Raw genomic sequence first — 27678 nt, forward strand, 5'->3', positions numbered from 1 at the left:
ATCACCAAATACATTCAAACTTCTTTACTATACTTATGTGCGAAGTCAACTCGAATTCGCTTCATTAGTATGGTCCCCTCAGTATAATGTATATATTAATCAAATTGAAAACATTCAAAAGAAATTTATAAGGAGCCTGGAATATCGTTTTGGCAACATTGAAAATGATTACGGCGCATCTTTGATCAATTTTAATATAGAATCACTACAAAAAAGGCGCCTTACATGTGATTTAATTTTTCTTTTCAAAATTCTCAATAATATAGTTGATTCGGCGTATCTTTTACAAAATATTTGTTTCCGTTGTCCTCTTCGCTATACTAGATTCAATTCCCTTTTTCATGTACCAACTTGTAAAAACAATTATACCTCAAATTCATTCATTAGACGTACCTGTATAAATTATAATGGACTCAGTATTGATGTAGACAGATGTAGACTGCACGTTGCATTTGTACAGAAAATTTCTTCATGGGGTCGATTATTTGGGATAGTTGCTGAATGTGCATCTTGAGTGGTTTATGCTATGTATATGTGCCGCATGTAATGTATATGTTTGTGTATGTTTTATATGTGCGTTCATGTGTGCGTGGATGGCTCGGAGTGTACATTTGGTATTTTCATTTATTTTAATTTATTACCTCCATGGAAAACGCAAATGTCAACAATTATTCTTTTCTTACTTAAAATTCTTATTTATTTTTTTGTCACATTTAATGTTTATATCTTTTGCATAATTTATGAAAACTTAATTGATCTTTTTATGTTAAAAAATTGTTGTTTTTAATACTTTTTATGTATGACTGTATGTTTTCTGAATAAAATAAAATAATAATAATAATAATGAATGACTATACCAATTTAATCAGGATAAATTATGTCGTTCTTGTTGATTTATTATTGGGGATTAGGGTCTCATAGGCTCTAGCTACTTCAACTTTACTATTGTGTGGGGATAAGATATTATTTTTTTTTTCTCATTATAAACAATAATAAATGGTAAAAATAATGTGACCTCCTGGGGTTGCCCGTGCCGAGGACATTTAAAAATAAACTTGTTAAATGTTTCGAGACGTACCCACCTCTTCGTCAGGACACTCACTACACCAACATGCAAATACTGTCCGGTAGACATAAAAAGTCGGTTAGTGGTTAAATACTAATATTTACTAACATTGATTAAAATGTTTGACCACAAAGTTAATGCTTTGAACTTTAAAAATCCTTTTTTTTATTTTTTTAGAAATTATAAAATGTTAAGACAGTTTTAAACACTACGTATTTATGTTTGTATTAAATTTCTGTATACCTATATTATTTTATTATTATGGTCCATTATGACTAATAACAATCTTTCATATAAACTTCTCGCCGATAGAAATAAACTCTTAGTACTCTCGCAAAATTGATATATAATAATAGAACTGAATTATTTTACAATTCAGCTCTGCATGTCTATTTTTAACTATAATGGGAATCATACAAATCTCTTAAAATCATTATTTTGGACTTCAATAAAAATAATTTTAAAAATAGTTTAATCAAATATGTTATTGTATGTTGTTTCAATTTTAATTATAGTGGTGTTAGGCACAAATAAATGGAAATTAAAATGTAAACAAAACATTAATAATAATTTGAACACAGTTGACATATCCACTACTTGGTGTATTCCTTTTCAATATACTTTGCGATGGTCTGAAGTTGCATGTTGCTAGTTCCTTCATAAATTGTTCCTATTTTACAATCACGGTAATATTTCTCTTGTGGGAAATCTTTAGTGAAACCGACTCCACCCATCCAGTCTATGCACTTTGCAGTCAGAGTTTGAGCAATTTCTGTAAAAAATATTCACATGAAATCTGTGGTAAAGAAAAAAAGAAAATATTTTGCAACGTTTCAATTTTTATACATCATTAAAAATTTACCAACTTATGTACAGTTAGAAAATTATTAATTAATCAACATATTCATAATTTGTTGGTAAAATAGAACACCGCGCCACTATCCACTCAGACTTCCCTTTCTCCACATCTTTTGCATCTCCGCATGTAACTTTTGACATGTTCACTTTTAAGGATTTGTTAATCTTGAGTATGCTGTGATTATATATTGCGGGATAATAAGTACAAGTAGGTAACTTGAAAATCAGCATTTGTAAGTTACCTACCCACTAAAAGTAATTTTTTTTTTCTTCCTCCATGAAAGCTACAAGTAAGCAAGTCAAGATTCATTAAGATCATATGATGATTTGAATGCATGACTTGTCTATCTGTAGCATTCATGGAGGAGGATAAAATAATTCACAAATGCTGATTTTGAAGTTACCTAGTTGTAGTAATTACCCCGCGATATGTATATTTTTTCAGCATTTCTTTATCATAAAAATGATTAATAAAATAAAATTGAAATATTTTTAAGACACATTATGCTAAATTAGATCAAACACAAATATAAATATAAAATCTAATATCATTTTGTCATTTCAAAAAAAAGTACTTTATTGAGCAAACTGAAGAAGGGCATTTATTATAGTGTAATCTTAGTTAAATTCTTAACGGTGCGATTTAGTTTGCAAACTACTACATACTTTGCTCCCATTTACATAATCATAAATATTGAATAGGTCAGGGAACATGATAACATATTATAATAATTATGTAATAAGAACAACCCAACTGTCATAATTATTGGCCTTTAGTTTTAGTATGTATTAATTATAATCAAATTTAAGTTTAAATAAAGTGCAGATATGAGGTACATTATCGACATAATATTTATACTATTATTTATTGAGTTATTGAATAAAAAAAATATCTTGTGATGCCTCTTGAGTGTAAAGCATAGAATTAAGAATAGTGTAAAGGTTAGTTTACACAAGATAATTTTTTATTACTAGCAATGTTGAAGTAAACAAATTCTCATTCTCTAAAATATAGTCGAACGTAGTTATAACGACCACAGAAATAGCGAGATCTCGGATGTGATGAGGAAACTTTTTTTGACATTTTAGTTTATGGTTTTCTCCATACATTTTTTCACTTTTATAACGAACTAAGTACTTTTCGGACATACCAAACAAAAATATTGTCAGCAAATGAGCAACAACTCTTAAATTGTTTGAAAACATTATTTTTAAATTGAGAATCTAAGTAATAAAATCCAAAAAAGCGATTATCTTAGTACCAATGCCACTGGGCGTAGGGATCGGATTACGTTTTTGGCACTATGTATGTATCTAAGTACCTAATTGGTATTTTTGCCAACAAAATTGACAAAATATCACAAATATTGTTGAAATTGCGTGTAAAAAATCCAAGCTTTATGAACTCAGTAAGTATCAGCTCAGCGCCTTATTACAATATACAACTTTTTTGTAGTTTATGAATGACATCCTCATTGCGGTGGTTTTTCAAAATGTTTTTCAGCTTTTATAACGTTCTATGGTCAATGCATAATAAATATTACGAGAGGGTGATATAAGATCAGTTTAAATCCAACTCTTTCTAGAGTTTATTATAAAAATGTCTACTAAACAATGTCTCTCAATTTGTGAAAAAGTGGCAATTATTTGTGAAATAGAATGTGACGTGAAAAATATTGGAAGTGTCAAAAAACTTTTCTCTACCCTTGTGGAAAAACTAAAATGTTAATTCATCTGCATTTGAAATTTAGTGATATGTTTGTAAGGATTTTATTATCATTTTCCTTAACATTTTTATTTTTCAATTATCTGTATAACCGTATATTTATTTAGATCTAAACTTGTTGCAGCAGAGAGGAAAAACATTTTTTAGAAAGTAATATGGAAGTCTAGGCATTTACAGAGCTTATGACCTGTCATTGAGTGGTTTAAGTGGCCAGGTGTAAAGACACAGATCTAAATAACTCCATAGGGACAAAATCCGCAGCTTGGACAGCGTCTACAAACATTTGGACATAATAAAAAAAATGTGTATTCATTTGTTTACTTAGTGACAATATGTAATGGCGATAAGATTTTTTTAAAAAACCTTTCTCTGTTATAACAAGTAATGTTTATAACAAACAAATTCAGTCAGTCCATCTGCCTCGTAATAAACAAGTTCGAAACTGTACTTGGAAAACAATGATTGAAACACAATGATGTAATATTTCAGAACAAGGTAATTTACATATCTGAAAATTTGAACATGAAATGTTTTAAACATAAATTTACCATCTTTCTCAATTATTTGTTCAGTAAAATGGAGGATATTTAAATGTAGTATTGGCTTCAACAAACACGTTACATAATATGAATACTGACCTGATGCATAGTATTTGGCCATAGCGGCTTCCTTAACAAAAGGTAGACCTGCTTCTTTCATCCTGGATGCATTGTACGTCAGCAACCTGGCACACTCTAATTCCGTTGTAATTCGTGCAATCTCAAATTGCATTCCCTGTCAATAAAAGTTAAATAGTACAAACAAACATAATTTTTTAATCAGAATTTAGGTTTGGTACAAAATTCTTACGACATATATCATTAATTTATTTATTTTAATTTTAAAGTATGAAGAATAAGTGCTTCAGGGGACTTATTGCTAAAAGCAATATTTTCAAGCCAACCAAAAAACAGTCTGTCCCAAAGAAGAGTTGGTCAAAAATTTGTACTAAAAAACAAAATATCTTAAAAATAACAGCTGTTTTTCAATGGGTAGATAAGGCTTGCACATATCAATTTAAATAAAAGTACATTTTGCTATGCATAAAAGGATGAGGAATGTGGAATCAGATAATGAGTATGGAAGGAGAGGGAAAGAGGAACCAAGGGAAGAAAAGAGATACCTAATAGTAAATATTTAAAAAACAATAAAATACAGGGAGGTCAGATTTCTGAGGATATATTAAAGTAATGTTTCAGACGTTTCTTGAAGGTGGCTAGAGAAGGTACATTTTTTATATGAAGAGGTAGCTCATTCCAAAGTCTAGCACCTTGAACAGAAAAGGAATAAAACATTTAAGTTTGTAAGTGAAAATTCTTGATGGAAGTTCATTGTAATTTATTATATAAATAAAACACGAGTGATACTTTAATCCACAAATTTGGAATATCCAGTGACCGGTTTCATCGCTTTCGTGACATCTTCGAGACTGGTATCTTTATTAAAAAGTTAAATGTATTTATACAGAACAGAGGTGAGGATACATAATTCAAAGTTATATGTAAGTAAGAAAAGGAATAGCTGAAAAATGATGTGTTATGTCGAGGAATGGAAAAAGTTCTCTCCTGAGAAGAGCGATGGGAAAGACTAATAAGAAAGGTAAATGAAATTCTCGGCAAGATATTTTGGAGCGCATGGGTTGTGAAGAATATTATAAAGAAGTGAAAGAGATTGAAAGTTTATGCGATGATAAAAACTAAGCCACTTGAGTTCGAAGCGAATGGGTAATAAATAAATGGTCATACTTTTTTACGCAGTTAAATCATTCAAATTTATTTTGGAGACCAATTTACAAATAAAAGAACAGAACTTCTTAATTGAAAAATTGCTTTTCTAATTTCAGTATTTAGAATAAACATTATTCAGATATTATAAATAATTAAACATTATTTACGTTGATGAAGATTTTTCCAGCCAAAGTGAATTGAGGTTTATTTTTTTTGCCACAGTAACATCATTTGATACATTTTCATATTTATTATATTTTTTGCACATAAGCGTTCTTTGATAGTCTTATCATAGTCATTACCCTATCTGTACCTAACGGTGCATAGAGCTTCAGGTGTCAGTCCAGGAGCATTTAAATATTGTAGTGAACCACCATAAAAACCAATACTTTATGTTCACTCGCAGGAATTAAAGCCAGGGCCTCAAGCATGGTAGGTGAACGTACCAACCACTACACTCTCCACTCGATTTCCCTTTTCAGGATTTTTACCTGAGAGCAGCCATTGAGTCGAAAATACTCGTCCAGGATTCTGGTTCTTTTTCACCGCCTGGACATGGATAGATGTTTGGACAATGTTAAATATGTCTACAGAAATGTTGTATTTTGCACCTTCGTATATTAGATTTTTGCCTAAACTCCTTGGGAATATTATTTAAAATATTTTATTTATTATGTAAATAAATATTATAAAAATGATAATGTGAGATTAAATCTTACCTGGAAAGAGAAAATCTTCTTTCCAAACTGCTTTCTTTCCAAAGTGTACGGAATGGTAGCATCCATACATCCTTGGCATAAGCCTATCATTTGCGCAGCTATACCGATCCTGCCTTCATTTAGGAATCCCGCTGCGTACTTGTAACCCATTCCATACTCCCCTAGAATACTAGATTCATGAACCCGAACATTGTCAAAATGCACCATGCATGTTCCAGATGCCTTGATTCCCAATTTGTTCTCTGGTTTGGCAACAGACAATCCGGGGGTCTCTCTATCAACAATGAAGCATGTGATGCCTTTGTATCCCTGAAATTAATTTAATGCTATTATTCACATAGTTATACTAAAATAAACACGAGATGTATAATTTAGTAAATTGGTGTAATACTATGATATCCTCTTTCCAGGTTGTAAAACTGTAAAGCAAAAGCATTTTTAAAAAAAGTTTATTTATTAAAAATACAATGCATACTCAAATTTCAAAGAGTAATTTAAATGATTTATTTAGTGCTAAATATCATCATTATTGTAATCTCTCTACCTCCAATTAGTGGTGCATAGGGCACTGCATTAGTAAACCAAATGCAGCATCGTTCAATCATTTGTTACATGAAGGTCCGGCAGTGTTAAACCACCTTTAAAACAAATTTTTCTCTTCAACCCTGCCAGAAATCAAATCCATGACCTGATAGCAGACATCAAGTCACTTGCCCAGGGTTCTGGTTCTATTTTACACACCATATATCATAGCACAAGTAAAATCATTTAATCTAAAGTCAATCTATTTAAAACACAATGAACCATTTTAAAAACTCACGTTTAAATGAGTAATTTTAATGATTTATTCAGTGAGAAATATCATAATTTAGTGAAAAACATAATGAATTATTTTACACCCATATGACATAGATATTAATAATGACTCTTTTTTAAAGCACTTATAGTCATTGTTTAAAAGTTATTTTATTTCAGATAACTTGGGTTTAAGAATCTTACCTTTGATGGATCAGCATTAGCCATAACCAGAAATACACCGGCTACATCAGAGTTGGAGATCCACATTTTAGATCCATTGATGACAAAATGTTCTCCATCCTTTTTGGCAGTGGTTTTTAGTGAAAATGCATCTGACCCTGAGAGGGGCTCTGTGAGACAGAAACTTCCGGCCTAGGGGTTAAAATATAACTTGACTTAATTATTATTATTTCATCATCATAATTTCCCTATCACACCTAATGCTGCATAGGGCATTGCAATCAGTGGCGTGCGTTCCATAAAGGCACATAAGCAGTGCCTACCCTACTAGAATTTCATTGAAATAATAGCAAAAAATAATATCAAAAATATTAGTAACTATTTTTAAAATTTGAAAAACGCGCCAGAGATAATTCGGTTAAGTAATATAATATTGTACCGATCAGCGCGCCGCTATCGGCCTGGGTCGGGAGAAGCACGAACTACAAATGCTTCTTCTTTTCTTCCAAAGGAACATAATGCGATGCGGTAACGAAATATGTATGTGTGGGTTTTATTTCAGTTGTAATTACGCGTGCATGTGTAAGCTAGTAGGCAGTGCTTTTTGAACGTTGGTAGATACATTGTTTTAGAAAGAACAAACGAATACGTTACTGACATCTAGCGTTTTTTTCGATTATTATTTAATAAAAGACAGCCATGTCGAATAAATAACCTTAAATTGGTTTCTGTTATAATGAGGAAGTTCAGTGTTTTTTTTTGAATTTTTTATTTGTTAATAGACTGTTAAACTAAGTCAAAAAATTTTTTTTTTAATTTTTATGTATCGTATTATCGGCGCTACGATTTTTCAAAGTTTTGTATTTCTGAAATAACTCCGCGTGTAACGTAAGAGGTTCATTTCCGCTTATTCTCATTCAGTCCTTCATATTGGTCCAGAAGCGACAAGCAGACCGGAAATCTTCCATAGCTCTCAGATCATAGGTTGATTCACATGAACCAGTGACGTCATTTAAAGTAGTGCGTTTTTATCAAAGTATTTTTTATTATTTTTTCTGTACATTTTCAAGAAACTTTGTAGTACAATTTAATGCTCTAATTTTTACCCCGCGTAAGAAAACATTTTTTGTATCCAATTTCCCGTAGGGCTGAAGTTCCTCATTATAATCGAGAGTATTTTTGTTTTGCGTTTATTTAAAAAAAAAATAATAAAAAAGATAATTTTTTGGAACTTATTGATTTGCTAGCTAAATATATCGGTATCTTGGGAAATCACTTGCAATTGTCTAGTAGTGCATTTACGAAAATATCAAATAGAGCCCAAAATTATTTGATTTCGAGTGTAGCAACCGTAATAAATGAAAATATAAAAATATTTTTAAAAGGATTTCGTAGTAATATATTATATAAATTATATTAAAAATAAGAAATATGTTATATAAATTTAGCATTTATTTTGATATTTGATGTAGCTTGGGTAATTTCAATATTAACTACCTACAGATTCAAACTAATGTGACTAGTGAAGGAAACTGTTTGGTAAGATTGATTAGGTACTTATACTATATAAAACGTACTTTTTTTCTACAGCCTACCCTAGTTGAAAACTCTATGCACGCGACTGATTGCAATGATACACAAACTGCAGCGTATTTCAATATGTTTTGTTGCATGAAGGTAAGATCAGGCATACATTCAGGTGCCAGTCCAGGGACTATGAAATATTTCATTATTATTAACCATGCCGGGAGTCGAACCCGAGACCTTTTATATGATAGGCAAACGCGCTGACCATTAGACCGCAAGCTATTTACTGAGCTTAATAAGATTTTAATAGATTGATAGAATTATTTACTTCAGGCAATCTCTTCGAAATTATGTGGGAAAGCATGAAAAAATGGGATACTTGAGTTTTATAAAAGAATTGGTAGTTTTAGAGTTTTGACTGATTTAAAACTTTTACTTTGAGAAACATAAAAAAATATTGTACATATCTTTGTTTAATCACTTAAATAAACACACAAAGAGCCACAGCAAAAAAAAAGCTGGCAATAAAATAAAAAAAAATTAAAAGATTGTGTAATCAATATTATGGTGATCACAAATGGCCTCTTGGCGGACTCCGTGGTGTAGTGGTCAAGGCGCTTGACTCACAGACGGATGGTTCCGGGTTCGATTCCCGTGAGAACGTAAAAATTCAATGTGATTTTTCTCAAGCCTGGGTGTTCTGTGCTGTAATTCAGCACTGGAATTGGGTCTCCTGACCTGTTGTGGTGCCAAAAAAAAAGATATATTGAAAAAATATATCAGTAAATTAGGCACTATTCAAATCAATGTGACAGCATATTTTGATTAAAATATCCATTAATTAGACATGGAATCTGATGTAATCATAACATGTGAATTATGGGGGTTTTACAGCTAGAAAACATTTTGTTACTTTGTACAATCTACAGTGCGATTTTTTTACAAAAAAGTACTCTTCCAATATTATTTTCTGGTATTGAAAACCGTGTTGAATAAAACTTGTTTGTGAATTAATTTTACTTTTTATCTAAAGCAAACAAAGATAAGTATTTTTCCATAATAACTTATATTTTCATATATCCAATTACAATGGAATTTCATCAAGAATACTCTCAATAAATAACATAAATCAATAGATAAGAATGTTAAAAATCTGTATTTTTGCCTATGGTAGGTACATGTAGTAGATTTATCAAATAGAGGTTGATATATATTTTTGATGTTGCAATTTTGGATTGAGTTTGATGAAGAGATAATAATTCACCGTACAATTATGTGTATGTAAATGTAAAACTATGTTTTCAGTAATGCATAGGACTATTTGGAAATCTAATTAAATAAATTCTCGGATATAATCACTATCGTATTATAATAATACTAACTTTGATAATTTTACAATCTCGTTATCATATCATTAATTTTGTATTCCGTTTATGATAACAAAGTAAACATACCAATTATAATATATAAAATTTAAATCTTTTATCAGTTGTTTTTGTGAACAAAATTTAACTTTGAAAAATCATTGATAAGAAATATTATACTTTTGTACAATCAACATGTTTCATTATGTATTTATTCAATAATAATTATCTCTACGTATATTATTATCGAATGAAATAAGTCTTGCATGTTGTCGAATAATTATTTCTGTCCTTACTAATAATTTACTGCACAAAATATGCTGGGTAGCATATCAAAGCACTCGCAATAATTATTGTTTAACTCAAATGAAAAATTATCAATCAAATGTTAAAAATGAGTGGAAAATGTAAAAAAAATAAAAAGTTATTATGGATTTCCTTTTATGGTAACTCTTTGAAAACAGCAGTACCTATTGAAATAGAAAATTGTAGCCAATCGCAGAACAAGCCACTTGCAATTAGGTGTTGCCAGTGCTAAAGTCGGTTGTAGTTTTGATTTTCATTGTTTTTTACGCTTTTCGGTACAGGTATTCGCATTATTTTTTTTATCAAAAAATATTTGGTTATATTCTACATTTGAATATTATGCTACATTTAAATATTTGGAATTTCAAAATAAACTTTAACATTCTCTACTCGTATTCCATAAATAGTTATGATAGTTGGTGATTTTTTGACGAATCCTCAAGGGAGTTTATATAAGAAGCTTAAAAAATTTGATAAGGTATCCAAAATATAAATAAAGCACTTTTATTGGATTGAATTCTACTTTTATTTTTTTTAATATATGTGACACATTTCATCATGTTACGACATTATCAAACTAAGTTTAATCTAATTGAGTTTGATAATGTCCCAACAAGATGAAACGCGTCACATGTATTAAAAAAAAAAAAATAACAATTAAATCCAATAAAAATGTTTTATTTTGAATACCTTACCAAATTTCATTACAGAATTCTACCAATTATCTGCATACACAATAAATAAGAAGCTTATTTTAACATATATCCGTTCTATGGAATATTTGTTGGTTTTGTTTGTAATTTAATTTTGTCATTGTATTTTGCTCTATAAATTTGTTTAGTAATATTAAAATAAAAAAGAATTCGAGCAATGATTTGAGCAAAAAAATAATAAGTGTTAATGTATTTACATACACAAATAACAAAAGAGAACTTACATATTTAGTTGCGAGTAACGGTAAGTATTTAGATTTTTGTTCAGGGTTTCCTAGTTTCAAGAACAAAGAGTTGACCAATGTATTGTGGATATCGACATAGGCTGCCACTGATGCATCCACTTTAGCCAGTTCTTCTACAATTACCATCATAGTTGTAAAGTTGCACTCCGAACCACTATATTCCACTGGAGTTTCGACACCCATCAACTGAAAAAATTCATGTATGATTTATCGAAAATAAAAAATAAAAATCAATGTTACTATACAAATATATTATTTTTGCACAACAACAGGCCAGGAGGCTCAATTGCTGTTGTGAATTATGGCACAGAACATCTAGGCTAGAGAAAAATTACATGTAACTTTTGTTTTAAGAATCTTAACCACTACACCATGGGTGCCGCCATGTGGTAATGTTTACTTATATGCTTAATCTTTTTTTCCACATTCACTCCTAAGTGAAGTATGTAAATATCATCAAACACCTCCAGGAGGCCCAATCGCTAGCCAGCACTTTCGCCTCCTCCTATACCAATCTTGCGTCCCTTAGTTCAGAAAAATCCGAAAAATCCTCATCTACAGCCTTACTCTGTGTGCTCTACCACCACACCCTCAAGACACTTGTCATAAGAGGCTGCTGCATTTGTTCTCGGACTTCATTGTTGGTAATCAAATTGATCCACCTTATACCTAATATTCTCTTTAAGCACTTACTCTTAAAACTCAGAAGTTCGGTATTTTGAGTTTTAGTAAGGTGCCAAGATTCGCACCCATATAGGAGTATTGGCATTATACAAGAGTTGAAAAAATTAATATTAATACCACCAGACCGACGCGACGTATAGACGTAAACTCTTCCTAAAATAGTGCGACTTGGAATACGCAGACGATACGGTTCATATTGAAGTCTGTTGGTTTCAGGAAGTTGTTGACGGATTGCTGGAAAACTCCACTTGTTATGGTCTTAATATTAATACCAAAATAAACACCCAGACTATGAAAAACAAATACTGCTCTCTCCCCGATCAGCCTTTCTATAATAATGGGAAGAGGAGCGAAAAAACTGACTGCTGTTAATTCTTGGGAGTTGACTGAGGATGGTAGCATGCACAGCTCGCAACCTGCCTAGGAATTGCTGGAGCAACTTTTAACACGTCTGTCCGTTTGTCTGGAACTCTAGTTTTTTCTTTACTGTGTCAAAATGAAATGCTTAATCATCGATCTTTATTTACTTGTTTACAATTTTTTTGTTAACATTTTGGTACATTTCTTATTAGATATATTACTATATTTATTAAAACAAAAAATTCCACGTAGGCATGGCCCGTGAAAAGGTGAAATTCAACTTATACTTTCTTTCTCATTTACAGTACTTAAAAAATTAACAATATGTTCTTATTTACAATATGTAAGTAGTAAAATGACAGTTTTAATATTTTACTAAGTTTATTAAAGTATGAAGTGGTCATTAAATTATATATGTACATATATATATATTTTTAAAAATATTGTTAACAAACATTTTTAATATTTACTTTTTAACATGCCAATAATCCTTGTAATTATCTAGCCACATTCTTACCCCATTGTCAAAGAGCATTTGCCTAACTGAATCATCAATTTTTCCTTCATCTTCCATTTTTCTTACGAGGGGTGCTATTTTATCTCGTGCTAGTTTTCCAACTGGAAAAAAAAATTGGTTTATTTTTTTCACAAAGTAGGTATAGATGGATTTACAAGATAAGCAGCAATTGCTGCCGGTTGCTGCTGTGTATTGCCCTGACTGCGCTTGCCTCTCTGTACATACACGGCACGTTGGAAAGTCCCCAGGTTGACTTAACAGTCAGCGGTTTCTCGGCTTGCTCTGGTTGCGTGAAACCGCAGGATGACAAAGCCACTATCCCCCTTGTAATGGGTCACGTACAATTATAAAATAATGGTGAATGTTATGCAGCATGCAAATCGATCACTTAAACCAGCCAACGGCAGGTCATAAAGCCTGTAAATGCCTAGACTCTCATGAATCTTCTCAAAAATGTTTACTATCTTTTGTAACATGTATTATAAAAAATCAAAATAATAAGTAGAAAAAATAAGAAAACAGCTTTTCCACATCCAGAAATTTGCTTTTCAATTTTGTGACATGGGATGATAGAATTATAATATACCAGAAGGCGCGTAGTATTAAGTATGCATACATTGCAAAAATAGCCATATGCCCGCCCCCCTTCCCCCTAGAAGTGGCCGCGTAAAATTGCCAAACCGTGATCAATATATTATCATAACACAAATATAAGATAATTTTGTATTATGTTATGTTTTACCACAAAAAATATTTTACTGGCTGGAATATTAAAAAAAAACAGGTTCTTTTATTGGGCAAACGTAAAAAAAATAATTAAATAATCCTGTTTAATATTATACAGGCTTGTTAATAGAAAGCCGCGTAAAAAAGTTCGCCTTATTTTATTTAACAATTTGACAGTTGGTAAAATAATCGAATTCTGTGCGAATTCTTTGCGATCCCACCTTGTTTCCTTTTAATACCAGCAGTATTTTGACACTTAAAAACCACACGACATAGGGTAATTGAATCGACATATATGTAGGTACATCAAATAATTTAAATATTATTTTTTTATTTAAAATTGCACGGGAATGAAAATGACACCGCGTACGCATATCAACTGAAGCCGATAAAATTACTCATAAATGAGTAGTTTTACGTTTTGGCCATTGGTTACTCTGTAGACGTCGCTTAGTGTGCAACTGCCGATTTAAATTCAATTACCCTATGTTGTGTCATTTTTAACTGTCAAAATACTGCTGGTATTAAGGTAAGTAATAAAAATTGTAAACTAATTAAATAATTTTCTACTTTCATTTTATTTTTAAAAGAAAATAAATTAAAATGGCATTATGGCTTAATTATTGACGATTTGGGATTAATGAGTCAAATCTTGTCAACGATTGAAAGCACTTTATTTAATTGAAATGGTGAAACGCGGGAACCGGCGCATCACATTTTCAATTGCCAACATTTAAATATTAAAATTTAAAAAAAAAACAATAAATTATTGAATGTAGGTACTAGGATACAATGTAACATCTATGAAGAATTTATTATTACTTCTGCCTGACAACATACATCAGAGATAATATAGAACTATTACTAGTTACATACATAATAATTTTAGTCCAGCCTTGACGATAATGAAATGAAAAACTTTAATTAAAAATATTATGTTACCTACAGATAACAATAAGCAAATAATTTGTGACATCGAATAAGCAGTTTAGCTATCGTGGGTGACGTTTTTATTTCGATGAAAATTAAAAGTCGCGAATTTGGCGTCATTCGTAAAATATCATAGTAAAAATAGTATAAATATTTTTTAAATTATCGTAATGAACAAATTATTATTATCGTACTGAAATTAACTTGAAAATACAAGATAAATAAGTATTATGTACTGAAAAGTAAGTTGTAGGTAGGATGGAATTTAAAAAAATATTTGCGAGGCCTACTGGAAACATATATTTTTCTCTCTCACAGAGCATTATATGTGAGCGAAAAGTGTAAGTACTTATTTTTTCATGCGATATTTTTTTGTAAATATAAATACATTATTTATCTCATCAAAATACCTATCCTATATAAGTAAAATGAATATTTCGTACAATAAATGGATATTTGTTAATTACCAAAATTTGCCAAGTATTTTTTTAAGTGTGCAAATTCTTTTGCATTTGAATTTCTAGTCAATACCATAAATATTTCTTTATTGAATAAATTTAAAATTGACTTGCCTGTACATATATTAGCGAATATAAAACAACAGGCACTAGGAAAATATTACGTGAGTAGGTCGGTAGTGTCACATTTATATGATTACCGATGTGAAGAGTAACTCGATAAACTTGAACGACTTCAGAATACATGCATAAGGTACATTTTTGGTCTTAGGAAATATGACCGCATTTCTGATTATCGTAGGCAATTGAAATGGCTCAAAATTAGACAGCGGAGAGACTATCACTCCCCCTTACCTCTGTTCAATGTACTTCATAGTCCTAACGCTCCTATATACCTGCGTGAAAAATTTCAACGCTTATCAGTTAATGGTTTACCTCTTCGTTCTAATTCTCCAGGCACTCTTAATACCCATCCACAATTCCTCTTTCTTCACTCATCATATAGTGCCCATGCGGCTTGACTGTGGAATCATCTCCCATCCACAACCAAGGATGTTACTACATTATCTGTTTAAATCACGTCTGAAGAAACATCTACTTTCTTTTCCTTAATCTCTCCTCTTTTCCTCTTTCCTCTTTTTTCCTTTTTCCCATTGGTTGATAGTTTTGATTTAAGGTAATTTATAAACAAATACGTTTATTTCTATTTTTATATATCTTTAGCTTTTTAATCTCTTTTTTCTATTGAATATGTTCTGTAACTTGAATTATAAAAACAAAACTTTTATTTTATTGGTTGGTTGGAAGAAATTGCCATTTGGCAATAAGCCCGCCAATGTACAAATAACATGTACAAAAAGTAAAATAAATAAAGAGTAAGTGAACATGTGATTTTTTCGCTACACGAATGAATATAATAATTCAGAATTTTGGATTTCCAAGATGAATAAATAAAAACTTTGTTACAGCTCATAACATAATATTTTTGTGAGCTCGGTTTCTCAAAAATAACTAATGCAAAAACTAAAAAACCGAGAAAGACTGCGAATATAAAATATTCGACCAAATGTTTTTGAAATCTGCAAAATCCGAAAAGCCCAGGTATAAAATTAATTGATTTTCACATTCGTTTTGTTATGGGTAATTTTAGCATAGATTTTTCCTAAATTTATACATCCTTTCCATAATGTTTTTTTCATCAACTGTAATGTAATCCATTTGATTTGTAATAAAAGTTTTGTCCGCATAGTTTTCTCTGTTTTCTGACAGTTTGATTTTTGTACACCACAATTTTTCTTTTAATCTAAAGTCATACCTACTTAAATTAAAAGACGCTCGAAGAAATAATGGTAAAATTTGTTATTTATATATTTATGACGGTTAGTGATTTATTTTGATATTTATTAAAGATAGCATTTTAAATAGGTAGGTACCGAGTTAAATATTATATTGATTATAATATTATTGATGATGGATAGCAATGATAAGATTAAAGTGTGTGGGGGGTTTGCAAAGGTCAAAACTCCGATGTTTGATAAAAACTAAAAACAGAAACTTCGTACAAATAATTAACGCGATTTAATTACGAATTGGTATAAATAACTTATCGGATATATTCGCTAAAATACTCTCTACGCACAAAGAAAATTTTCGCGTCATAAGAACACTTATTCGAAATAATCATGTTGGTGAAAACTCTCCCTTAAATATTTAAAGCGGGTTATTTGAATTTAAATCGAATTGCAGTGTTTTAGTTAGTTGAAATGATAAGGCAAACGTTCAAAAGTAACATTAAAAAATGCTGCTCGATTAGTTTTTGAAAATTTAAGTACTGTATGGGTTTTCATAAAGAAAATATAAAAAAATAAAACAGTATTTTGGCTGTCGTAACCAATTAGTATTTTTTGTCACTTGAGGCATACACGACATTTTTTACGACCGAATATTAAAATGTAATAAAAACAATAACTTACCTGTTTCTTTCATAGCTTGTTCGTCTTCTGTCAGGACGGTGAGAGGAGGTGGTAAAACCGGTCCTGCTTGTGATGAATTGGGTCTTGTCAAACAAGCAGACACCAATTTTGTTGAGCGCCATTGCTCAGACACCTATAATAATAATAATAATTTGAAAAAATAAAAACGATTGTTACATAATTATAAGTCACACGTTTTTAGGCATTTAAAATAACATAATTCTAAAACAAGAAGAAGAGTTTTATCCATTTTATTATATCTTACTATTACTTATCGGCATATTCAATGTAATATTTGAAACATTATTAATACGTCGGTTTTGTACAGATTCTAAGTAGTTTTTATCAAGTGTACTCTGCTCCCGATATTACATTTAAGAGTCTCGTAATTATTTTAATTTTATTTTTAAAAATGAGTTTATCTTAATATAAATTTGTATCCCATGAGTTTTCTAACAACAACTTATTCTGTTTATTCATATTTTGTATCATATTTATTCTTATAAGACATCTGTTTTATTTTTTCCAATCACTAGTTTAAAAATGCAAGAAAAAAAACAGTTGAAAACTATAGATGAAGATTGTAAATAGAGCAAACATTTCAGATATTAAATTTAATTAACTCAAATTATGTAATACGTATTTTTGTAACAGATAACAACGTATTATTTTTAATAATAATATCTTCCAGATAGATTGAAATTATTTTCCATTCAAACATGAAATACTCGTATCAATGTATTAGCCAACTATTGTTTTGCAAAAGTCGTGTACTTGAATTTAAATGAACTCTCGTGAGTATAAAGTATTTGCAAATTGATGAATGCAGATTTTTTCGGACACGTATGTATCAACATATCTAAACTCTGAATATTCGTTCTGCACTGAAATTCAATATGATACTCGAGTAAATTATAAAACAGTTATTCAGTTTTGTACTGAAATGAAAGGTTTTGTTTATCTACCTTATTGATCAACAGTTTTCTTAATGGAATCATTTCAGAAACTTGATTAAATTAACACTGCTCACTACCTAAGGCACCGAGGAACACAGCAACAAGCGACACCCAACCAACTACGCAACTACTAAGTAATACAAACAGCTCGTAATAAATTATTCACTTAAAATGTTAAACGAAATGATAAGTTAGACTATCTCGCTCTAACGAGTTGAGTATCTGTTACCAGCTGAAAATACGGCTTATCAAACCATTATCAACAATGTTTCGCTTAGTACACAATTACATACTATGTGATTACACTCAAAACGACGCATAATAGAATAAAAATATGATTTTACGATTCTTCGAGATTCTTATCGGATTCTCGTTGCAATCTAATTGTTTCACAGGACATAAATAAATCGTCGCGGCACACGTTGTTTTGAAAACAAATATATTTTTTAATGGACTTGACTGATTTATTTTTTTTCAAACTTCAGAAAAACTTACAGTAGGTACCTAATAACTCGATGGTCTATAAAAAAGTATTGTACATGCATAAGTTGTTGGTGTAGGTAGCAGGGGCGTGCGGTAGGGTTTTTGATTAGGGAAGCAATTAATATGTAAGTAATTGGTACATAATAATATACACTGCCCTTAAGAAATTAAAGACAAACTAAATACTTTATATGTACATATGATTAGAAATAAAAACAATAATTTTACATATCTAGTAATAATTTGTAATGACAAATCAACTAACTTCACTAAATGTACTATAGTAAAAAACTGCAAAGTATTTTGTGGCATTATATTTTATTTTTATTTTGACTAAATTTATTTTTATTTTGACTAAAATGCAGTGAAACTAAAATAAATATTATCTTGTTAAAAAACATGACTTTTCAACGAAAAAGAAATGGTCATTATTTGAACCCGAAAATTCAACATATGTAGTAGATTAAAAACTTTTTTCTTTTAACAAATCAACATTATAATTATGGAATGTGTGATTTAAATTCTAGATTTTACCTTGTATTTCTACTCAACGACAAAATAATGATTAAACTATCATGTCCAGCGCCAAAATACCAAAATCGCATATCTGTACTGCGCGGCGCGGCGCGGCGTTGCGTTTGCGTCGTATATAAACTACACGGAAAATAATGTAATGGTATGTTTCGATTGCTTCCGTTGCCTAGTGAGAATTGAAGTCTGCGCCTGCGCCCGGACTGCGTGTTCAGTACGGCGCTGGAACGGAATTTCGAATTTGCTTCCATCGCGATCGTTCTTTAAATCGATACCCAGCCAGCCAGTAGCAAGTACGCACCGATCAGGCGATCAGTACGCTGTACGCCCATGGCAGCGCTGGTAAATGGATGTAAGGGGGGTTACGTTGCTTTTTAACACATTTTAATAAGGCGATAGTAAAATTCCTTCACAATTTATCTCGATTATTAATCAAATTCTTATTATATAATTTGTTAATAGTAATTTAAATGTTAGGTATTATGACTGATAATTAATTTATTAAATATGCTATTTTATAAACATTATTTGCCAAAATGTAGGGGAACTAATGGCTCCATGCGTTCTATGAACGGACCGCGCATGGTAGGTAGGTACATTGCTAATTTTCTGCTGTGAATTTGCCTTTATTCGTCGACCGTTATAATTAAATTCAAATTTCAAGTATTGTGAAGGTAAACAATTCATTTAACCACGTTTACAGGTCTTATGACCTATCGATGGCTGGTTTAAGTCATATCACTACTCACTGGGTAATGTGTAGATAACATTTAACACTGTTTTTTCTCTCTGATGCAATAAATTTCAATAAATAAATCCACGCTCAATCTTATGTTTTTTTGTAAAATAGGTACACAGTACACATGTTTTTGTTATTGAACAAAGATTTTTTTTAAATACCTACAACATAGAAATATTGAATATGAAAATGAAATGTTATTTAATATTATTTAAAGGCTGACACAAATAAAAAAATAGGTAAATAAATAAAAAATATTTTTAAAAAGATATGTAGTTGTTCCTACCTAAATTTTACACTTATCATCATTATCATATCTTACCCGAATATTGTGGTGCATAGGGCACTGTATTGAAACACCAAATGCATCATATCTTTATAATCTGTAACACAAATGTAAGGTGATCAGTCTTACGCTCCAGGTACCAGTCCAGGGATAACGCAATATTGTAGTGTAAAATCACCTTTTAAATAAAATAAAAATATTTCGACCTTACCAGGAATCGAGCCCGGGACCTCAACCAGGATAGGCGAACGCGCCAACCACTAGGCGGACTTATCTCCACTTGAATTCCTGGTCCAGGATTTTTATTTAGGAGTTGGCATGACACACAAAACTGTATTTTTTAGAAATTGGTGTTTTTTTTCTTTTTATTTCTGTTGGTAGGTCAGAGTATTTTATTTATAATAATACCATTTACACTGTTTTATTCATAACTTATTATTTGACACATTTTGTTTTTTGACACAATAATTGTATTTTATTCATGGTTGTTTTGGTATTAGCCGTCAAATAAGTAAATAAATTCTCATGTAGGTATTCAAAATATATATTTTTATTATTCGCAATAATTTCATTATACAGATCCATTTTTTTCTTTAAAGGAATAACTTAACTTAATTTATAGTCAGCAGATGAAATAGAGAGGAAATGGAAGGAAGTTATGAAAAATACACCATATAGTTTAGAGCTAGAGTCTAGAGTCTAGACCAAAAATTGAGAAAAAATATTTCTTGGATTTTTTCCTTGCAACTGGCAGTCCAACCAACTGCGCCAAGCAAGCTGCTGTCGATTGACATATAAATACGTAGACACGCCATAAAGAGTAAAATATTTTTTAAAGTAGTGACACGAAAACGTACCCATGCATAGTTACTAAGTTTGTTTATTTATACCAGGGCTGCATTCAATAATAATAGTTTATTAACAAAATAACAATTACTTTATTTACTACATACACACTTAGACAATAGATTTTTTTGGATCATGTCTAGTCTGCCTAACTAGGTACAACCTGTTTTAAGGCAGACATTTTTATGCAAAAATAAACAATAATATTACTACCTACTAGTTGATTTACTAAACAGTTATACAATATTAATTTATACCATTTATTATTTAAGAACGTATTTTGAGTAAATTTTCCGATTTTTCTCGACCTAAACCCAGTAACCAATTTTTTGCAATTTTTAAAAATTGAATCCGCGTCATGGTTTTACAATATTTGGATAATATATTAAATATTTTGGCGTCCAGAAACCTGAAGTTTCTTTGCTTGAATTTAGAGTTTGTGATGGACCCCATGACCCATCCTCTAGTTTGACTTCTGGTAGTGTGGGAGTGTTCCTTTTGGGATTTGGTAGAACAATGGTCATGCACTCATTTTTCAAATATAAAAAAAATTGTTTTCACGTTAACGATCAAAAATTTTTTTTTGGTGGATCCCAATCAGATTCATTCCTTATATTCCTTATAATTTCAACCCATTTATTTGATTTCACTGGGTTTTGGGGAATGCAAAAATAATATTAACTTACATTTATGATATTTTAAAAACATATTCCCATCAGTGCAGCCCTGTAAATAAGAATAGTTTCGCAATTGCGCTGCTAGGCATAGTTTAACATTTACAAAAAATATGTTTTAAGCTAATCACTCATGAACAAATATTTACCAACAAAAAGTTACAAAATCATTTTTACAATGTTTATCCGAATTTTTGGTTTCGATTCTAAATGTCACGCCTGGCTGGCGGTTGAAGAACAACTAAATACGCGTCGGATATGACCGAGCGCTTGGGCATGAGTTAAGTGTCATAATTTTTAAGGGGTTCAGGGCATGTTTATGTGTATTAATATGTCAATGTACAGTTTTTTAAAAAATATACAGGTACAACAACATTTATATTAGTGATCAGTCATAATAAAAATATCAAAAGAGATAAATTATGTTGCCTACTACATATATATAAGTAAAAATAAAATGAAACGGTTGTTTTATAATTCCAAACATACAATATCATTCATTTTTATACAGAAAATGTTTTTATTGGTATATTGCAAAAACAATTATTTTTATCTATAAAAAAAAACATGATAATAGTACCTACCTGTCAGTTGTAATACTATGTCATGTGTCAAGTTGGTAGCGATATTTCTATGTTCGAGATTCTAGAAGTCTCTGGAAATATTTTCTAGAAAACGGAAGAAGTTATGTCAGTTTCTGCGTGTTCCGCAAGTTTGTCCCTCTGTCTATAGTTTCTGTCACATCTCAAATTGAGATTTGTCATATTATTCTCGTTGTTTTTCTTGTGAATATTTAAAGGTTTGCAATTTACGTATATTTTTAATGTACGACCTGCATGATTTGGACATAAGTTACAGATTTTATTTAATTATTTGCGAAAATATGCATACTTGAAGTGTCATTTTTCTGTAGCAATGCAAAGCTCATCAAAACCTTGTGCTATTTTATTCAAATTCCCGAATCTTATATGAAAACTTTTACGTGTTTTAGGTTAATTAAGATAAGATGGCCAAGTGGGGTGAAGGAGATCCGCGATGGATTGTAGAGGAGCGACCTGACGCTACAAATGTTAATAATTGGCACTGGACCGAAAAAAATGCTGGCCCTTGGTCAAAAGATCGGCTCAAGGAACTTTTAGTCGGCTTTGACTTATCTATGAAAGAAATATATAGCAAAATTACAGCAATAGATAAAATTAGCGGCGAAGCTTCTGCCAATAACAGGAAAGGAAAGTTAATTTTCTTTTATGAATGGGATATTACCTTGAACTGGGAAGGCAGCCTTGCTGGTGCCAGTGGAGAATTAATTAAAGGCAATATTCAAATTCCCAATCTTTCCGAAGAAAACGGAATTGACGACATAGAGGTGGGATAAACATTTCTTTCAGTCAATGTGTACAGTATTTTAGGTTAGTTCAAACTTTGTAATCACTCATAAGTTTTATTTTATACATTTTTTTTCAGATAACAGTTACGGTTAAGGAGAATACAGACGAATCGTTCAGATTGAAGGAATACATACACAATATCGGACGAGACAAGATAAGATCTCAGCTCGCACTATATACCTCATCTCTCCGAGAGGAATTTTCCAAAGGAATGATTCTTCCTAAGAAAGATGAAAAACCTATTAAACCGGACAACGTATCCAGCATAACGAGTGGATTCAACAAGAAAATAGATATGGCCCCCATAGTATCGGATTCTAAGCCTAGCACGGGGATTAAACTTAATTTAGAGACTATTAAATTGACAAAACAATTCCAGTGTAGAGCGCAGGAGTTCTACGACGTCTTGACCAGAGTGGAGATGGTGATGGCCTTTACTAAAGGTCCAGTGAAGTTAGAGCCGGAAAAGGGTGGAAAGTTTGTTCTCTTTGGGGGAAATATTACCGGGGAGTTTGTCGAACTCATTCCTGGAAAGAAAATAGTTCAGTTATGGCGCTACAAGCAATGGCCCGACTCGCACCATTCCCAAGTCACTATTTCCATGGACCAACAGGTAACTATGTTTTTATCATTGGGGTTCCTCACCGAGGATTCATTTTCTGGAATTAACGAATCTTTCAGGTTTGATACCAGTTTTTTCAACAAAGGAGTACTAACCTATTTTTTCATTATATTATTTAATTTTATACTTCTTTAAAATTAATAAATTATATTTGACTTTTTTAAATGAAAATAAAACAGAAGTAATGTACACTTGTAATGACTGGTTTGAGTGAGGATGGCTCTTAAATTAATTTTGTATACAATTCATACAGTATAGTAAAAGTTATAATATGAGATATGAAGGTATTAGAAGAAAACTTAGAAATCTCCATTGAAGGAGTCTCTGAGATATTTGCGAAAAACTTTGAAAAAAGAATTGTGAGATTTCTAATTATGCTTCACCAACTCAATGGAGAATGCTTAGTTTGCAGTGTCAAGTAGCATAATTTAATTGAAATCTGTTTTTGCAAGATTTAAAGACGGTTTTAAATTATGCTATGCTATTTAGGTAGGTTGGTTTGTACATATAGTTTCTTTTGGCATCAATAACTAATTTTACGTTTTTGGTGGAGATTTCTAAAATTGCTTCTAATACCCTTACATGTGTAAAAATCTCAAAATAATTTTATCATACTTACATGCTTTTAGTAACATAAAAACAAAACTAATTATAGCATTGGAAAATAAAAATATGAATAATAATAAAATGAAAATTAAAGAATTATGGAAAGATGAAAAAAAAATAAAAAATGTGGTGTAACACTGAATTGAATTACTAAAAAAAACCTGTGATATTAATGTTATTTATTTATTCAGTTGAATACCCGTGTGTACTGTGTCATCAAGACTAGAATAATAATAATGAAAAAGAAATCGAATGTATATCTCACATTCTGTTTACTTTGAATTTCTTTAGAACAAATGAATTTGTGAAATTACTTATGTAGCACTTGCTGTTTTGTATGTAGTGCTATTATTATGCAATACTTATATTACACTTAATTTTACTATTCTTATTTAAAACAATTACTGCAATTTTACCTTTTTAAATTTGAGGGTTTGGAGTACTGGGGTGTTCTTTGAGTTGTAATTATTATTTCTGACTATATTTTTTCCAGTTTCTAAGCTATGTAGTCTACATAGTATATTTATATTTTTCTTGATCTGCTTCTGTGATTATACAACTATTGGGGAACCCAACCCGATAAATTATTTTCATGATTTTTCTGGATGCTCTTTCAACGTATAATTTGCAAACTGTAGTGCCCGTGAATATTTTTTTACATTATAACACATCAAGAGGCCCAATTATAATCGTAAATCACCACCCATCTTTGTGAAAAATCACATTTTAACTATTGCGATCTTATCAGAAATCGCGAGCATCTTAGCCTAGCTTTAACGATAAATATTTTTTTGTTTCTAGACTGATCACACTTTGGTGTCTGTCAAGCAAGTAGGAGTTCCCGCCTCTGACGTAGAAACGACCAAACAAAACTGGGAACGATACTATTGGGAGAGCATCCAAAGAACGTTCGGGTTCGGTGCGTTCTTGTGATGTGTTTCCAACTCACCAGCGGCATACGGAGCTTCAAGTCTCAACTTATAAGAGTAAATCTAATATAAGTACAGTTCACAACTATCGAATAATAATTATTTTATACGCGCTTCAACCCAACTCGTGAATTTTATCAAAATCGATGCGGCGAGATTTAAAACAGCCCTTGCCCTGCCTATAGATGAAATGAAAATGCTTGTGGCCTTTTTACAACATACTTTTGACTGCCACAAATGTTAATAAAACCCTATGTTATTACTCCTATTTCATCCGCAATAGTGAGAATTAAATATCTAAATTTCGGATTCTGAATGTTGACCCATGACACCATAATAAAAAAAATAACATTTGTAATGTTAAATTATTTATGTTTTACATGCTCCTGTAAACTTTTTTGCAAAATTCTTTCTGGCTTTTTAACCCCTATGAAACAAATTGCACCAGTCTGTCCAAATATATATTTTTTAATGGACACAAAATCATCTCATAAATCCATTGGAAACATTTTCATTTTGTTGCTCATAATTTCATGGTTTAAATTACGACTTTTATACATGTTTAGCTAACTCGTATTTCTTCCCATGTTCCAAAAATTATTGTTTTACCAAAAAATATCACATCATGTGTATTTGATTTTTTTTGTGTTTCTTTAGATTTTATTTATTGCTTTTCAACATTCGAAACGTTTTGTGTTGGAGTAATTTTACAATTCTGCAACTTACTGTATGATATAAAAAGTATCATTTTCATTGTTAGATTATACAAAAATTGCTTAATGTTGTGATGTTTTAGCATTAAGTAGCTAAATAATATAGTAATGGAGATATACACTGCACTTTATCACACACTTTACTTGTTCAGTACATATTTCACAGGATACAAAATTGTTATGTCGATATAATTAGGCCATATATATTTTTTTACATCTGCTATCAATAACATTATTATTTTGACTATTATTAGGTCCAAATTTAGTGAATCATCCAATATGCCCGTGCATTATATTTGTAATCAAATTTTAAATTAAATATATTGGTAAACAGTGTAAAAATTTATCGGTAATGTAATTCTCAGTAACATGTTATCCCTGGTGATAAAAATTCATAATTTATATAAAAATAAATTATCCCGTAAAGATTGCTTGTCATTTGACGAGGAAGTTCAGTGCTATTGAAAATTGTAAATAAGAATGTTTTCTTACTTGCGGTAAAAATTAGAGCATTTAATTGTGCGCCGAATTTTCTCAAAAATGTATGAAAAAAATTATAATAAAGCTTTTAAAATAAAAGTTAGGTACTCTGAATGATGTTACAAGTTCTTGTCAATCAACCAATCATGCATTGCGTGACATGCATTGTGATAGATTTCCGGTTTCCGGAAATGAATTTTTTCAATATTTAGTATATTTTGACAGCTATGGGGTATACTTTTAAATGTCGGGACTCACCGATGACAACTAGTGACGTCACGGGTGGAGTGATTTCAAAATCACAAAACTTCAAAAATCATGGCGATAAGAATACGATACATAAAAATATTTCATACAAATGTTCGGCTTATTTTGATATTCTATTAACAAAAAATCCTCATTTATTGTATTCATTGATGTATGCAATCAGCTCTATTTAATGCTTAGATATGCAAAAATTGCATTAGTTCAAGTGAAGTCAACAATTTATAAAAAAGGTCAATACGGATTAATTTTCTAGTGTAGGTTTTAGTGATTTTATTCATAATATTTTCTATGCGCTTTTACATAATAGTTGAACTGCTTTTATGTATGATATATTTTGTCATATACCTGTTTTTTTTCTGCAGAAAATGGTACTTCAAATGGCGTTATATTTTATATAAAGTGTAATAATGTAAGTGTATATTTTCATGAATATTTTTTTTTATTCCGTTTGTAAATGGTATTATGTATCATCCCATTTTGAATATGAATAAACGGAAAATAAACATGTGTTTTTTTGTTTCTTTTTATACTTTCAAATTACAAATTAAATATTTTAGTTGCACTAAATCGATGAATTTTTTTAAATGTGGATGAGGGTATAAATATATAGATTAGTTAATACACATTTTTATGAAGGGTCAATCAAATAATAATTACAGATTTAATGAGAGGAACCTGGCTAGCGAGCACGTGTGAGTTAGGTATTTTATGTTTATTTAATTTAATTGATTTATTAATGTAAAGTCACACATTACAAAAAAACGTATCCCTAACTATATGAGGCCAAGAGCCCTCTGTTGAGTTGGGATACAACATAATGGAAAGTTGAAGCATGCATATTATTGAAGAATACTAAGAAGTAAAATTATTACATAAACATAAATTTTAATAAGCATCTAGAAAACACTTAATAATATATACATCTATTCAATGTCTCGCAGCAGTTTTGCAATGATTCACAAAAACACATTTTTCATAGGTAGACTTATCCACAATACATCAAGCGACACAATGTCCATCCAATCCTAAGTTTATCTCGGATCAAATTTTTATAGACATATTTAGGTATAATTATCTGTGTTCCCGTATTACATATGAGGAGGTTAAATGCAAAATCACCACTGTGCATGATTACTGTTTTTTGGAAGACCAACTAAACCAGCAGCAAAAAGACTTTCTTTTAAGAACAATGTGCAACATGTGGGTGGTAAACGGTTGCAAAAAGTCTACTTATTTGAAGTT

At 30.6% G+C, this 27678-nt stretch overlaps 2 protein-coding genes across 2 annotated transcripts; one reads left to right on the forward strand and one right to left on the reverse strand.

The window, feature by feature from the left end:
* Positions 1-1523: 1523 nt before the first annotated feature.
* LOC148281966 (short/branched chain specific acyl-CoA dehydrogenase, mitochondrial) lies at positions 1524-18013 on the reverse strand. The gene is made up of 8 exons (XM_088225831.1): positions 17882-18013; positions 16917-17049; positions 12830-12930; positions 11248-11454; positions 7135-7305; positions 6136-6444; positions 4289-4424; positions 1524-1838 (listed from the first exon to the last, which is right to left on the reverse strand). Exons 1-8 carry the CDS (start codon positions 17912-17914, stop codon positions 1660-1662), a joined length of 1269 nt encoding a protein of 422 aa, XP_088081957.1. The 5' UTR covers positions 17915-18013; the 3' UTR covers positions 1524-1659.
* A 4081-nt stretch (positions 18014-22094) lies between these two features.
* Positions 22095-25341, forward strand: LOC148281967 (activator of 90 kDa heat shock protein ATPase homolog 1). Its single transcript, XM_088225832.1, has 4 exons — positions 22095-22230; positions 22423-22797; positions 22896-23432; positions 24849-25341. Exons 2-4 carry the CDS (start codon positions 22438-22440, stop codon positions 24978-24980), a joined length of 1029 nt encoding a protein of 342 aa, XP_088081958.1. The 5' UTR covers positions 22095-22230; positions 22423-22437; the 3' UTR covers positions 24981-25341.
* The last annotated feature ends 2337 nt before the right edge of the window (positions 25342-27678 follow it).

This window comes from Micrasema longulum, unplaced genomic scaffold (assembly GCF_059751315.1).
Source record: "Micrasema longulum isolate JH-2025_06_02 unplaced genomic scaffold, ASM5975131v1 h1tg000389l, whole genome shotgun sequence".
Lineage (NCBI taxonomy): Eukaryota > Metazoa > Arthropoda > Insecta > Trichoptera > Brachycentridae > Micrasema > Micrasema longulum.

Excerpts from the sequence above, each read along its gene's own strand:
- LOC148281966 (XM_088225831.1), bottom strand. The coding sequence starts at position 17,914 with ATGATTCCATTAAGAAAACTGTTGATCAATAAG. Across the intron at positions 17,050-17,881 it reads GAAAACTGTTGATCAATAAG|GTGTCTGAGCAATGGCGCTC; the intron begins GTAGATAAACAA and ends TTATTATTATAG. Across the intron at positions 4,425-6,135 it reads AGAAGATTTTCTCTTTCCAG|GGAATGCAATTTGAGATTGC; the intron begins GTAAGATTTAAT and ends TTTTATTGACAG.
- LOC148281967 (XM_088225832.1), top strand. The coding sequence starts at position 22,438 with ATGGCCAAGTGGGGTGAAGGAGATCCGCGATGGATTGTAGAGGAGCGA. Across the intron at positions 22,798-22,895 it reads ACGGAATTGACGACATAGAG|ATAACAGTTACGGTTAAGGA; the intron begins GTGGGATAAACA and ends ATTTTTTTTCAG. Across the intron at positions 23,433-24,848 it reads CTATTTCCATGGACCAACAG|ACTGATCACACTTTGGTGTC; the intron begins GTAACTATGTTT and ends TTTTGTTTCTAG.